Consider the following 15,545-nt stretch of genomic DNA (forward strand, 5'->3'; position numbering starts at 1 on the left):
AGGAGGGAGCTCTGAGCATTCATGCTTCTCCAGAGAAGTGTATGAGCTATCTTGGTAGTAATTTTCTTCTGGTTGTTGATGGAGTGGGCATTATCTGTAGAAGAGGCCCTGCATTGTTACCTGGGAGCCCATCATGCCGTCGCTGCTCACAGATGCGCTCCATGGTAGAGTTGGCAAAACCATAGTTACTCTGCCCAACATTTCCTCTTCCACAGCTTATAGAGGAGAAAGCAACAAAATAATCCAGGTCTGGACACTTTTCACGACTCACCCTAGGAACAGAATAGAAGAAAATGATACTAATTAACAACTTGTTTTAAAAGGATCGGTCCTCTCTCTTGTGACAGTAACAAGTTGACACTTTTCAGAATGTTATGGGCCTCCAGCCCCATTTAAGCACCCCACATTTATCCCTCCTATGACACCTACCAGTCTAGATGAAGGGTGCCTGCATACTTGGGTTTGCTGACATCATGGAAGAATTCTGGAGACTGATTCTCTAGCATAGCATCTTTAAGGACCTGCAGGAGATAGAAGCAGCAACGTCAACATCTCTCCAGTCTCTGCTCAGGGAGAGTTTAACCATGTTGCAATTTCAACCTCAAAAATATGCACAAACAGATTCTCCATTAAGTTCTGGAACAAGAGACCCAGCCAAGAGCTCCCAGAAACATGTGTTCTGAATACTCGTCTGTACAGAAGAGGGCCTCATCCTCCCTCACTGAACTAACCTCATTATCTCTAGACTGATTCTTGCCTGCATATTTATACCTGCCTGTGGAAATTTCCATTACATGCATCTGACGAAGTGGGTATTCGCCCACGAAAGCTGATGCTCCAATACATCTGTTAGTCTATAAGGTGCCATAGGACTCTGTTGCTTTTTACAGATCCAGACTAACACGGCTACCCCTCTGATGCTCTGTACAGAGATGCTGGAGAGGCACAGAAAGGGAATACCATGTACTTTTTACACGTTTAAGCTGAAATATTAAGAACAAGAGAATCTCTTGGCTGAAGATGGTAAGGCCCGACCAGCCTCAACAAGAAGTCTTCATGTTGTCCTGGTCTCTCCAGGACTCCTACTGTGATGGTCTTCCTTAACTAGAAAGTGCAGGATAGGCCTTTTTTGGGCCCCAAGGGTCACTAGGAGCTGAACATACTGTCTCTGTAGTGCTACTAGCCGGGGGAACAAGAGACCAGACTGAGGAAGTGAAAGGACAACAAACTTCATGTTACCAAGCCTATCCAGGCCAACTGCACTTTGAAAGACAAAAAGGTTGCCTGAGCTGTACCCCCGGGTGACTTGGCCCCATACGATCAATGCAGAAAGCATTTTTGCAGGTGCTCTGTCCTTTGAGTCCCAAGCATTTTTGTCACTCACCATTGCCAAGTTGAAGATGCCCCCAACTGGTCCAAGCAGTGAAGCTTCTTCTATCAAGTGCTGTGTTCCTTCTAAAGTGCCAACATCACTGGTGGACACCAGGACCTGAACTCCCATCTCCTTCCACCCTCTGACTCGTTTAGCTTGGTAACCTGCAAAAAAGAGTCTAGTTTAAGATTCATTATTCCAGACACCCTATGCCCTGGTGAAGCTCTGCTTCCTGCACTTCTCAGTTATGTACTCAGTTCATACTTGCCCTAAGACAAACAGCAACATTTAAACTAAAGCATTAGAACTTTGTCTTGTGGTTGCAGACTGATTCAATGTTCACTAATGGTTAGACAGACGACAGATTCATAGTTCTTTTCCCCAACTGCCATCAGTTCACGATGTGACCCAAGACACAACTTGGTGCTCCTGTATCCCTATCTTTAAGATGAAGACAATACTCCTTCTTTTAAATGCTGAGTATGTTGGATGGAGATGGTATTTAAAATGTGGAATGCTTTTCTTGTGGTATAGTGTAGTCGTAGCTCACAATAAATAAGCTCCCTGAAAAAGGAAGAATCTAGTGACTTTCACTGTGGTCTTTGCATGAAAATTCTTCCATGTTTCAGGTCTGGACCTACTGGTAACAGTGTGTGCTCTCTCTCTAGCCAAGACTGTAGATTTGACTGTATATAGAGCCAAAAACATGTCTGGTGCTTTGCAGACATAAGATAAGGTCCCATAAAGGCAAGGCTTTGAAAAGGAGAGAATGAAGGCCAGGGGTAGAGAGTTCTACTGGATAGGCAGAGGGAGCCATATGAAAGATGACACAGAGAGGACAGTGAGAGAAGGAAATGAAGGAGGAGTTGTGAACAAAGGATGAGAAGAGAGGTAGGCAGGAACAGAATTATATATGATCTCGAAACCAGGGACAATGTTTGCTGCAGCAGTGAAGGGATTTGAAGAGGGGATGGACATGATCAGATCAGTAGGCAGGGTGGATTATTTTCATAGTAGCACTTTGGACAGATCAGGAAAAGGAAGGCAAGAGTGAAGGAGGTGGAAGAAAGAAAAAGGGTGCAGTAACTAAGGTAAGAGATGAAAAGCTGGACAAGATTTAAGGCAGTGGAATAAAAAGGAATAGATAAGATTTTGGAATGCAGAAGTTGGCAGGAGCTAGCAACATCAAAGTTGGAGGACTGAGGTGGGGAGTCAAATGCCACCAAGCTTTGTATGTTCTGCAGACATGCATGATAGCAGATTTGCCAATGGAAATAGAAAAAGTAGTAGTTTTTCCCATGTTGAGCCTGAGTTGGTGTCCGGACAGAGGAACATAGGTTAAAGACAATTGTGGGTGAGGCAGATCTGAATCATTTAATTATTGGGTAATGTCACACAGGGCTATGAGCTAGAGGGAAAAAAAGACCAATGACAGATCTCTGGGGAGGGGACAAGACAAAGAGCTTGAGGGTCACTATCCCTGAATAATGGTTGGAGAGGGAAGATCCAGAGTCTTTGAAACTAAGAGGATGAGAATCTCTAGGAGGAGGACACGGAGACTTTGTAAAGGAAAGAGTCATTGGGGACTTGAGTAAGGACAGCTTCAGTAGAGTGGAAAGGTAGAAGCCAGATTGTACAGGGCACCCTTTTTAAGTAGCTCAGAAGCAGGCTTCCTGCTAAACAACCAGTGGGCCACAGGACAAATCAAGCTGCTAAAGGAGCACTCTAGGACGATAAGGCCATTGCGGAGAAGCTAAATTAATTCTTTGCATCGGTCTTCATGGCTGAGGATGTGAGAGAGATTCCAAAACCTGAGATTCTTTTTAGGTGACAAATCTGAGGAACTGTCCAAGATTGAGAGGTCATTAGAGGAAGTTTTAGAACAAATTGATAAACTGAATAGTAATAAGTCACCAGGACCAGATGGTATTCATCCAAGAGTTCTGAAGGAACTCAAATGTGAAATTGTAGAACTACTAACTGTAGTCTGTAACCTATCATTTAAATCAGCTTCTGTTCCAAATGACCGGAGGCTAGCTAATGTGATGCCATTTTTTAAAAAGGGCTCCAGAGGTGATCCTGGCAACTACAGGCCAGTAAAGTGCGACTTCAGTACCAGACAAACTGGTTGAAACTATAGTCAAGAACAAAATTGTCAGACACATTGATGAACATAACTTGTTGGGAAAGAGTCAACATGGTTTTTGTAAAGGGAAATCATGCCTCACCAATGGCTAGAATTCTTTGAGGGGGTCAACAAGCATGTGGACAAGGGTGATCCAGTGGATATAGTGTACTTAGATTTTCAGAAAGCCTTTGACAAGGTTCCTCACCAAAGGCTCTTAAGCAAAGTAAGCTGTCATGGAATAAGACAGAAGGTCCTCTCATGGATTGGTAACTGGTTAAAATACAGGGAAAAAAGGGTAGGAATAAATGGTCAGTTTTCAGAACGGAGAGAGGTAAATAGTGGTGTCCCCTAGGGGTCTGTACTGGGACCAGTCCTATTCATCATATTCATAAATGATCTGGAAAAAAGGGATAAACAGTGAGGTGGCAACATTTGCAGATGATCCAAAATTACTAAAGATAGTTAAGACCCAGGCAGACTGGAAAGAACTACAAAAGGATCTCACAAAACTGGATGACTGAGCAACAAATGGCAGATGAAATTTAATGCTGATAAATGCAAAGTAATGCACACTGGAAAAAACATAATCCCAACTATACATATAAAACGATGAGGTCTAAATTAGCTGTTTCCACTCAGGAAAGAGATCTTGGTGTCATTGTGGATCGTTCTCTGAAAACAAAACTCCATGGAGCAGTGGCAGTCAAAAAAGTGAACAGAATGTTGGGAATCATTAAGAAAGGGATAGATAATAAGACAGAAAATATCATGTTGCCTCTATATAAATCCATGGTACACCCACATCTTCAATACTGCATGCAGATGTGGTCATCCCATCTCAAAAAAAGATATATTGGAATTGGAAAAGGTTCGGAAAAAGGGCAACAAAAATGATTAGGGGTATGGAACAGCTTCTGTATTAGAAGAGATTAATAAGACTGGGACTTTTCAGCTTGGAAAAAAGAGAACTAATCGGGATATGATTGAGGTCTCTAAAATCATGACTGGCGTGGAGAAAGTAAATAAGGAAGTGTTATTTACTCCTTTTCATAATTCAAGAACTAGGGGTCACCAAATTAAATTAATAGGCAGCAGGTTTAAAACAAATAAAAGGAAGTATTTCTTCACACAATGCACAGTCCATCTGTGGAACTTTTTGCCACAGGCTGTTGTGAAGTCCAAGACTACAAAAGGGTTCAAAAAGAACTAGATAAATTCAGTAGCTATTAGCCAAGATGGGCAGGGATGGCGTCCCTAGCCTCTGTTTGCCAGAAGTTGGGAATGGGCGACAGGGAATGGATCACTTGTTGATTACCTGTTCATTCCCTCTGGGGCACCTGGCATTGGCTACTGTTGGATCCAGTATGTCTGTTTTTATGTTCTTATGTAATACGTGAGAGGATGAGTGCATGTATTAACAAAGGCATCATAGGCAGCAAAAGGAGAAAGTCCACTGAAGAAATTCAAAGGCAAAGGAAAGGCAAGAGATGATGTAGTAGATGGAAAAGGAGGTTAGGTGAAGAGATTTCTCTTGGACTACTGGAGACTATAGCACTTTTAAAGGGAGAGGGAAAAACCAGATGGGACAGTGTGGGGTTTCAGGAAACTGGATGATCAGAGGGACATGGGAACTGAGCTCTACTTTGTGCCTCAATTTTCATTTGCAGACTACAATCTGAAACATCAACCATGGGCACAATCACGAGACCACAACTCCTGGTCTCCATTCTCCCCACCCCTTATTTTAGGTTACCCACTTACCAGATCGTATGCCAGAACGAGAGGTCAGTACAAGCTTCTGAGCGCCTCTCTCAACCAGCCACTGAGCCAATTCTAGCCCAAAGCCGCCAAGTCCGCCTGTGATGATGTAGGACTTTGTAGGTGGGCAGGAAGTTCGTGAGATGGCAGAAAGTCTGACAGCTTCAGTCTCCCTCGCAGGAAATTCCTTCTCTTCCTCATGGACCTTCCAACAGTCAGACAACAACAACAACAACAATTAAGTAAGAGAGGAAATATGTCATAGCTCTTTGGATCCAGAACCAAGGGCTCTAGAGTATTAGATGTGTCAACTGGCTGAGCTGGCAATATTGTGAGCGAAGGAGTTATTTTCACTCACTAAATGGACAGATCCCTTCTTTCTCTCCTTCCCAGCTATGCTGCTCTAGTTAGGGAATTTCAACCTCACTACACATGGCCCGTTTTTTTGTATGCAGTTCATACTCACAGGATTCCTGGGTCAGGATGACAGATGTAAAGAAGCCAAGGCCTACAGGTGTGTCATTACCTTGATCATAACTTTGCCAATGTGTTTTCCTTGTGCCATGAACCTGAAGGCAGCTTCTACCTCCTCTCTGTTGAAGATCGTAGTCCTCAGGGGTTTTACCACACCATCTCTTATACCCATTTTCAGCAGGTCTGACACTTCCTCCCACTCCTGGTTTCCCTCTTCAAATATGGCATCTAGCAGTATTCCATGAAATGCTACATTCTTCAGGAAAAGAGCCATTCCTAGAGGAAGCAACAGTGTTAGCACACCATACTGCCTCAGTTTCTTGTCAAATTAAATTTCTTAGCTTCCAAAACCATTTGTTTGTCTCCATGCTAATAAGCGATATATGAGTATAGGGCATAACAGTTACAAGGCAACAGGGAAAAAGTTCATAAACCAGTTATTTTGCCAAGGGCTTGTCTTCACTACCGAGGTAAGCTGACCTAAGTTACGCTATTCCAGCTACATGAATAATGTAGCTGGAGTCGACATAGCTTAGGTCGACTTACCCTGGGGTGTCTTGACTGCACTGCGTTGACGGGAGATGCTCTCTGGTCAAGAGACTTCTTTTAGTCTTCTCGGAGAGGTAGAGTACCAAGGTCAACCAGAGGGCACTCTGCCATAGATTTAGCGGGTCTTCACTAAACCCGCTAAATTGATCTTGTTGCATCAATTGCATCAGCGTTGATCTCCCCGTAGTGAAGCCAAGCCCTAAGAGCTAAAATCTACTGAATTAACACTACATGAGCAAAGGTGCTCTGCAAAGAAGAGAGACTAGTTCAACAGAGACTCCACATACAAGTCGCTGGCAAGGATATTAGTTACAAGCACCATTTCATCAGGACAAACTATAAATGGCTGATCAGTTATTTTGAGAATAGAAGCAACTGATGAGAGCTGAACCACAGAATGTACAGAAGTAAAAGCACTATTAATCTTCCTGTCCAGCTCTACAGTGGATTCTTCCCTGTTGGATACTTTCTAGTTCTTTGTCTTGACAAGTTTTAAAAGACCCAAGCAATGGGGCTGCCACCACTTCCTGTAAGCAGCTATTCCACAGCTTGATATAACCCATCACCAGGAAGTTTTTCTGAACTGTTAGTCTAGGTTTCCCTTTTCCTAGTGGGTATACTCTATGCTACAGCCTTAAGTAACTCCTCTCCATCCTCAGTTCCATCCCTGACACACATGGACACTGTGAACCATTTAACCAAGCTAAACAGACCTTTTTTCCTCACATCAGTTCCTACAGCCCCATGACCACTTCAGTTGCTGTTTTTGGAGATCCAGTCAATTTGGCTTTATCTTTGTAGCAATGAGATGCCCAGAACTGAATGGAATATTCCAGGCGCGATCAACGCAACAGCACCATCACCTCCTTGCTCTGTGATGTCTTTGCGATGCAGCCCAAAATTTCATCATCTTTTTGTTGCCTTATGTCATAAACAGATAGCTAAGGGTTAATGTCTCGTTCACCTGAAGCACCTGACCAGAGGACCAATCAGGAAACCGGATTTTTTCAACTCTGGGTGGAGGGAAGTGTGTGTCTGAGTCTTTGTTTTCTGCCTGCCTGCTTTCTCTGAGCTTTGGAGAAGTAGTTTCTTTTTTCTAGTCTTCTGTTTCCAAGTGTAAGGACAAAGAGATCAGATAGTAAGTTATATGGTTTCTTTTCTTTGGTATTTGCATGAATATAAGTGCTGGAGTGCTTTGATTTGTATTCTTTTTGAATAAGGCTGTTTATTCAATATTCTTTTAAGCAATTGACCCTGTGTTGTATCATCTAATACAGAGAGAACATTTGTATGTATTTTTCTTTCTTTTTATATAAAGCTTTCTTTTAAGACCTGTTGGAGTTTTTCTTTACTTCAGGGAAATTGAGTCTGTACTCACCAGGGAATTGGTGGGAGGAAGAAGTCAAGGGGAGATCTGTGTGTTGGATTGCTAGCCTGACTTTGCATTCCCTCTGGGGGAATAGGAAAGTACTTTTTGCTTCCAGGACTGGAAACAGAGAGGGGGAGTCACTCTGTGTAGTTTCACAGAGCTTATGTCTGTGTATCTCTCCAGGAGCATCTGGAGGGGGGAAGGGAAAAAGGATTATTTCCCTTTGTTGTGAGACTCAAGGGATTTGGGTCTTGGGGTCCCCAGGGAAGGTTTTTCAGAGGGACCAGAGTGCCCCAAAACACTCTAATTTTTTGGGTGGTGGCAGCAGGTACCAGGTCCAAGCTGGTAACTAAGCTTGGAGGTTTTCATGCTAACCCCCATATTTTGGACGCTAAGGTCCAAATCTGGGACTAAGATTATGTCATGGTGTGCAGCTGGTGGGATATAGACAGAATCCAGAAGCCAGTAGGAATATTATATTTTTCTCTTCTCTGCTAAGGGCTTTTTAGCAGAGAGAAACAGTTGGTTTTAAAAGGGAACCAGAGAATTTTTTTTTCTGCTCTCTCTGGCAGTTTGTGGCTTGCATGTTAAGCGAGAAGCCATTAAGAAACTGTTGAGGGTCTTTTGTCATGCAATAGCCCTCCCATTAGGAGGCAAGTACCAGCACTTATATGCATGCAAATAAAGTGGTTTTTCTGGTTTCCCTTCATTGAACATTAGCTAGAGAGAGAAAAGGAAAAAAGCACTGTTGCTAGGCAGACTTCAGGAGGCAACAGAGAACCTGCAGTTCAGAAGATAAACACCGGAGGGCACCCCAACACAAGAAAACAGGAATCATGACTTCTAAGGCAAAAATTGAGGCCGAAGAGCAACTCAAAGAAGCTGAACACAGGCGACAACTGGAAATAAAACAAAAAGAGATGGAGATGAAGGAAAAGGAAGAAAGCATGAAACTGGCAGCCTTCCAAAGAGAACAGGCAGCCCAAGAGGCAGCACACAAAAGAAAACTAGAAGAAGAACAGTTGGCCTACCGAAGGAAACAAGCAGAAGAAGAGGCGGCCCACCGCCGAGACATGGAAAAACACCAAAAAGAAATGGAAAAACACCAAAAGGAAATGGAAAAACAAAAAGAAATGGAAAAACAAAAAGAAATGGAAAAACAACAAAAAGAGAATGAAGAGAAGGAAAAACAGAGAAAACATGAACTGGAGATGGCAAAAGCTGGGCTGCCTGTGCCAGCCAACCCTAACAACCCGGCGCCAAATATTGCTCCACAGCACAGGAAATTTCCCACCTACAAGGCAGGTGATGACACCGAGGCCTTCTTGGAAAACTTTGAAAGAGCCTGTCTTGGGTACAGCATCCCCGAAGACCAGTACATGGTAGAATTAAGGCCACACCTCAGTGGACCTTTAGCAGAGGTGGCAGCTGAAATGCCTAAGCAGCAAATGAATGACTATAAACTTTTTCAAACCAAGGCCAGATACAGGATGGGGATAACCCCAGATCATGCCCGTCGGCGCTTCAGAACCCAAAAGTGGAAACCAGAGGTGTCATTTCCCAAACACGCCTACTACATTGCAAAAAACTATGAGGCCTGGCTAACAGGAAACAACATTCAAACCTTGGAAGAACTGAACCTCCTCATACAAATGGAGCAGTTCTTGGATGGTGTTCCTGAAGACATCACACGGTACATACAAGATGGAAACCCCAAAAATATCGCTGAGGCGGGGGAGATTGGAGCCAAATGGATGGAACTGGCAGAAAGCAAGAAAGCTACTGTCAAGGGGAACGATTACCCCAGGGGGCACACAGACCATAAACCCTACAACCGAGGACAGCCAAAGACCCCACATACCACCCAAGTAAAGCCACAGATACCCTACCCTTCAACCTCACCAGTCTCCAGTAACTCACCTCGGCCCAGTGACCCATCCGATGGAAGATGCTTTAAGTGTAATGAACTGGGACATATCAAGGCCAAGTGTCCCAAGAACACCATGCGAGTGCAATTCATTACACCACCATCACACCAAAGATCCCCAGGCCCGGATGCCTCTCAAATACCCTTGGAGCGAAGGGAAAATTTGAGAGTGGGCGGAAAGAAGGTTACTGCGTGGAGAGACACGGGGGCACAAGTGTCAGCTATCCACCAATCCTTCGTTGACCCCAAATTCATCAACCCAAAGGCCAAAGTTACAATTTACCCCTTCATGTCACAAGCTGTAGACTTGCCTACAGCTCAACTGCCTGTCCAGTACAAAGGCTGGTCAGGAATGTGGACTTTTGCAGTCTATGACAATTATCCTATCCCCATGCTACTGGGGGAAGACTTGGCCAACCAGGTGAGGCGGGCCAAGAGAGTGGGAATGGTTACACGTAGCCAAACCAGGCAAGCTTCCAGACCCATTCCTGTTCCTGAACCGTCCACAGAGGCCCCGTCTGTGTTACCAGAGACCCAGACAGAGGTAGTGGACCCGGATTCCATGCCTACCACTGAAACAGCCACAGCATCTCCAGTCCCAGGCCCGGAACTGGAACAGCAACCAGCACCAGCAAGTGCAACTACATCTTCAAACTCAACGCCAGAGGGCGCCAGCGAGCCAAAACTGGCAGAAGCAACAGACAGCCATACCCAAAAGGCTCAGCCAGAGCCTGAAATACACTCAGGTGCACCAGCGGAGAGCGGTTCACCAGCAACGGAAACAACCCCATCACCTACATCGCTTCCAGAGGGACCAAGCCCAAAGTCCACAGTCTGAGGAAGAACTGGTGACCCCAGACTCAAGGGAACAGTTCCAGACTGAGCAGGAAGCGGATGACAGCCTTCAGAAAGCTTGGGCGGCGGCACGGAGCACCCCACCGCCTCTCAGCTCTTCTAATCGATCCCAGTTGTTATAAACCGAGGACTTTTATACAAGGAAATTCTTTCTGGTGGACACCGGGAAGAATGGCAGCCGCAAAAACAGTTGGTGGTTCCAACTAAGTACCGGGGGAAGCTCTTAAGCTTAGCCCATGATCATCCCAGTGGCCATGCTGGGGTGAACCGAACCAAGGACCGGTTGGGGAAGTCCTTCCACTGGGAGGGGATGGGCAAGGACGTTGCCAAGTATGTCCGGTCTTGTGAGGTATGCCAAAGAGTGGGTAAGCCTCAAGACCAGGTCAAGGCCCCTCTCCAGCCACTCCCCATAATTGAGGTCCCATTTCAGCGAGTAGCTGTGGATATTCTGGGCCCTTTCCCAAAAAAGACGCCCAGAGGAAAGCAGTACGTACTGACTTTAGTGGACTTTGCTACCCGATGGCCAGAAGCAGTCGCTCTAGGCAACACCAGGGCTAACACTGTGTGCCTGGCCCTAACAGACATCTTTGCCAGGGTAGGTTGGCCCTGCGACATCCTTACAGATTCAGGGTCTAATTTCCTGGCAGGGACCATGGAAAAACTGTGGGAAACTCATGGGGTGAATCACTTGGTTGCCAACCCATACCACCATCAAACCAATGGCCTGGTGGAAAGGTTCAATGGAACTTTGGGGGCCATGATACGAAAATTCATCAACGAATTCTCCAATAATTGGGACCTAGTGTTGCAGCAGTTACTGTTTGCCTACAGGGCTGTACCACATCCCAGTTTAGGGTTTTCACCATTTGAACTTGTGTATGGTCACGAGGTTAAGGGGCCATTACAGTTGGTGAAGCAGCAATGGGAGGGGTTTACGCCTTCTCCAGGAACTAACATTCTGGACTTTGTAAGCAACCTACAAAGCACCCTCCGACACTCTTTAGCCCTTGCTAGAGAGAACCTAAAGGATGCTCAAGAAGAGCAAAAGGCCTGGTATGACAGACATGCCAGAGAACGTTCCTTCAAGGTAGGAGACCAGGTTATGGTCTTGAAGGCGCAACAGGCCCATAAGATGGAAGCATCATGGGAAGGGCCATTCACGGTCCAAGAGCGCCTGGGAGCTGTAAACTACCTCATAGCATTTCCCAATTCCTCACTAAAGCCTAAAGTGTACCATGTTAATTCTCTCAAGCCTTTCTATTCCAGAGACTTACAGGTTTGTCAGTTTACAGTCCAGGGAGAGGATGCTGAGTGGCCTGACGGTGTCTACTACGACGGGAAAAAAGACGGTGGCGTGGAAGAGGTGAACCTCTCAACCACTCTGGAACGTCTGCAGCGGCAGCAAATCAAGGAGCTGTGCACTAGCTTCGCCCCATTGTTCTCAGCCACCCCAGGACGGACTGAACGGGCATACCACTCCATTGATACAGGTAATGCTCACCCAATCAGAACCCCACCCTACCGAGTGTCTCCTCATGCCCAAGCTGCTATAGAACGGGAGATCCAGAACATGCTACAGATGGGTATAATCCGCCCATCTACCAGTGCATGGGCATCTCCAGTGGTTCTGGTACCCAAACCAGATGGGGAAATACGCTTTTGCGTGGACTACCGTAAGCTAAATGCTGTAACTCGTCCGGACAACTATCCAATGCCACGTACCGATGAGCTATTGGAGAAGTTGGGACGTGCCCAGTTCATCTCTACAATAGACTTAACCAAGGAGTACTGGCAAGTACCGCTAGATGAACCTGCCAAGGAGAGGTCAGCATTCGTCACCCATGCGGGGGTCTATGAATTCAATGTCCTTCCTTTCGGCCTTCGAAATGCACCCGCCACCTTCCAGAGGCTGGTAGATGGTCTACTAGCTGGACTGGCAGAATTTGCAGTTGCCTACCTCGATGATGTGGCCATTTTTTCAGACTCCTGGCCCGAACACCTACTACACCTGGAAAAGGTCTTTGAGCGCATCAGGCAGGCAGGACTAACTGTTAAGGCCAAAAAGTGTCAAATAGGCCAAAACCGAGTGACTTACCTGGGGCACCAGGTGGGTCGAGGAACCATTAACCCCCTACAGGCCAAGGTGGATGCTATCCAAAAGTGGCCTGTCCCACGGTCCAAGAAGCAGGTCCAATCCTTCTTAGGCTTGGCCGGATACTACAGGCGATTTGTACCACACTACAGCCAAATCGCTGCCCCATTGACCGACCTGACCAAAAAGACCCAGCCAAATGCCGTTAAGTGGACTAATGAGTGTCAAAAGGCCTTTACCCAGCTTAAGGCGATGCTCATGTCTGACCCCGTGCTCAGGGCCCCGGATTTTGACAAGCCATTCCTAGTAACCACAGATGCATCTGAGCGTGGTATAGGAGCGGTGCTCATGCAGGAAGCAACAGATCACAACTTCCATCCTGTCGTGTTTCTCAGCAAGAAACTGTCTGAGAGGGAAAGTCACTGGTCAGTCAGTGAAAAGGAATGCTATGCCATTGTGTACGCCCTGGAAAAGCTACGCCCATATGTTTGGGGACGGCGGTTCCAACTACAAACTGACCATGCTGCACTAAAGTGGCTTCATACTGCCAAGGGGAACAACAAGAAACTTCTTCGTTGGAGTTTAGCTCTCCAAAATTTTAATTTTGAAATTCAACACATCACAGGAGCTTCTAACAAAGTAGCTGATGCACTCTCCCGTGAGAGTTTCCCAGAATTCAGTAGTTAAAAAGTGTTCTTAAAATGTAGAAGTCTGTTAGTTATATACTTAGGAGTATATGTAAAGGCCTATGTGTTGTATTAATCTGTTTATTTTCAAGTTCTAGAAGGAAATCGCCGCCAGTGAGCTTCCCCACTGTCTGCAATTTGGGGGGCGTGTCATAAACAGATAGCTAAGGGTTAATGTCTCGTTCACCTGAAGCACCTGGCCAGAGGACCAATCAGGAAACCGGATTTTTTCAACTCTGGGTGGAGGGAAGTGTGTGTCTGAGTCTTTGTTTTCTGCCTGCCTGCTTTCTCTGAGCTTTGGAGAAGTAGTTTCTTTTTTCTAGTCTTCTGTTTCCAAGTGTAAGGACAAAGAGATCAGATAGTAAGTTATATGGTTTCTTTTCTTTGGTATTTGCATGAATATAAGTGCTGGAGTGCTTTGATTTGTATTCTTTTTGAATAAGGCTGTTTATTCAATATTCTTTTAAGCAATTGACCCTGTGTTGTATCATCTAATACAGAGAGAACATTTGTATGTATTTTTCTTTCTTTTTATATAAAGCTTTCTTTTAAGACCTGTTGGAGTTTTTCTTTACTTCAGGGAAATTGAGTCTGTACTCACCAGGGAATTGGTGGGAGGAAGAAGTCAAGGGGAGATCTGTGTGTTGGATTGCTAGCCTGACTTTGCATTCCCTCTGGGGGAATAGGAAAGTACTTTTTGCTTCCAGGACTGGAAACAGAGAGGGGGAGTCACTCTGTGTAGTTTCACAGAGCTTATGTCTGTGTATCTCTCCAGGAGCATCTGGAGGGGGGAAGGGAAAAAGGATTATTTCCCTTTGTTGTGAGACTCAAGGGATTTGGGTCTTGGGGTCCCCAGGGAAGGTTTTTCAGAGGGACCAGAGTGCCCCAAAACACTCTAATTTTTTGGGTGGTGGCAGCAGGTACCAGGTCCAAGCTGGTAACTAAGCTTGGAGGTTTTCATGCTAACCCCCATATTTTGGACGCTAAGGTCCAAATCTGGGACTAAGGTTATGTCACCTTATCATATTACTAACCTATGTCAAGTCTCTTTTTGCATTACAGCTTCCCAGGATTTTCCCCTCCCATTGGAGTAGCAGCATTTGATTCCCACTCACCCCAGATGTGTTAGCTTCATTTTTCCAAGCTGAATCACATTGTTATTTTCTGCCATGTTTCTAATGTCTCTAGGTCCCTTTGGATCATTTTCCTGTCCTCACTTGTGTTTGCAGTGCCTCCTAATTTAACATCATCGGTAAGTTTCATTAACATGTTACTTACAGTTTATAATGATCTTCAAGATAATTGAGGATGATGATAAGACTTGACCTAACACATATACACCAACTCTGTCCTAGTTATAAACCTGTTTTTCATTGTTAGTATTGCAGTAATGCCTAGAGGGCCCTGACTGGGGCTCATTGTGGTAGGCCCTGTACAAATATGTGATGAATAAAAAGTCCCTGCCCTAAAGAGCTTACAATCCAAATAGAATGATGAGAGGTAAATGGATACAAACATACAGGGGAGCTACACTTTACAGAGATAATTAGGACTGTGTAATAAGCGGTGGTCATATCACACTAGCGGTCTAACCACTGTCAAGTGTTTTGTAGGCATTATGGCGTAGGTTTGTTTTAAAAAGAGAGACTTTAAGAAGGATAACTTTGTGGCTTTACACATATTTATGAGGAGCTTCTCCCATGCAAGAATCACAGCAGAGGAGTTTTCATGAAGATACTTGGAAAAAATTGATAAATGATCAGTGATGAATGTATCATTGCAAAGTTCATGGTTTTGACTCATAGACTCATAGGTCAGAAGGGACCAATCTGATCATCTAGTCTGACCTCCTGCACAAGGCAGGCCACAGAACCCCACCCATCCATTTTTATAACAACCCCTATCCCAGGACCGAGTTATTGAAATTCTCAAAAATGGTTTGAAGACCTCAAGCTGCAGAGAAACCACCAGCAAGCGACCCGTGCCCCACGCTGCAGGGGAAGGCGAAAAACCTCCAGGGCACCTGCCAATCCGCCCTGGTGGAAAATTCCTTCCCGACCCCAAATATGGCGATCAGCTAAACCCTGAGCATGTGGGCAAGAGTCACCAGCTAGCACCCAAGAAGGAATTCTCTGCAGCAACTCAGTACCCATCGCATCCAACATCTCCCCGCAGACCATTGAGCAGACCTGTCTGGTGGTAATTCAAGATCAATTGCCCAATTTAACGATCCTATCATAACATCCCCTCCATATACTTATCAAGCTTTGTCTTAAAGCCAGGAAAGTCTTTTGCCCCTACTACTTCCCTCGGAAGGCTATTCCAGAACTTCACT

At 45.2% G+C, this 15,545-nt stretch overlaps 1 protein-coding gene across 1 annotated transcript in view; it reads right to left on the reverse strand.

The window, feature by feature from the left end:
* FASN (fatty acid synthase) overlaps positions 1 to 15,545 on the reverse strand; it is an 83,934-nt gene that overhangs the window by 19,724 nt on the left and 48,665 nt on the right. The window contains exons 32-36 of the mRNA XM_050919909.1: positions 5,785 to 6,008; positions 5,262 to 5,463; positions 1,385 to 1,536; positions 430 to 521; positions 121 to 272 (exon numbers count right to left, since the gene is read on the reverse strand). Of these exons, the coding sequence (XP_050775866.1) occupies positions 121 to 272; positions 430 to 521; positions 1,385 to 1,536; positions 5,262 to 5,463; positions 5,785 to 6,008 (822 nt within the window). The remainder of the gene's footprint in view (positions 1 to 120; positions 273 to 429; positions 522 to 1,384; positions 1,537 to 5,261; positions 5,464 to 5,784; positions 6,009 to 15,545) is intronic.

Source organism: Gopherus flavomarginatus, chromosome 12 (genome assembly GCF_025201925.1).
Source record: "Gopherus flavomarginatus isolate rGopFla2 chromosome 12, rGopFla2.mat.asm, whole genome shotgun sequence".
NCBI lineage: Eukaryota > Metazoa > Chordata > Testudines > Testudinidae > Gopherus > Gopherus flavomarginatus.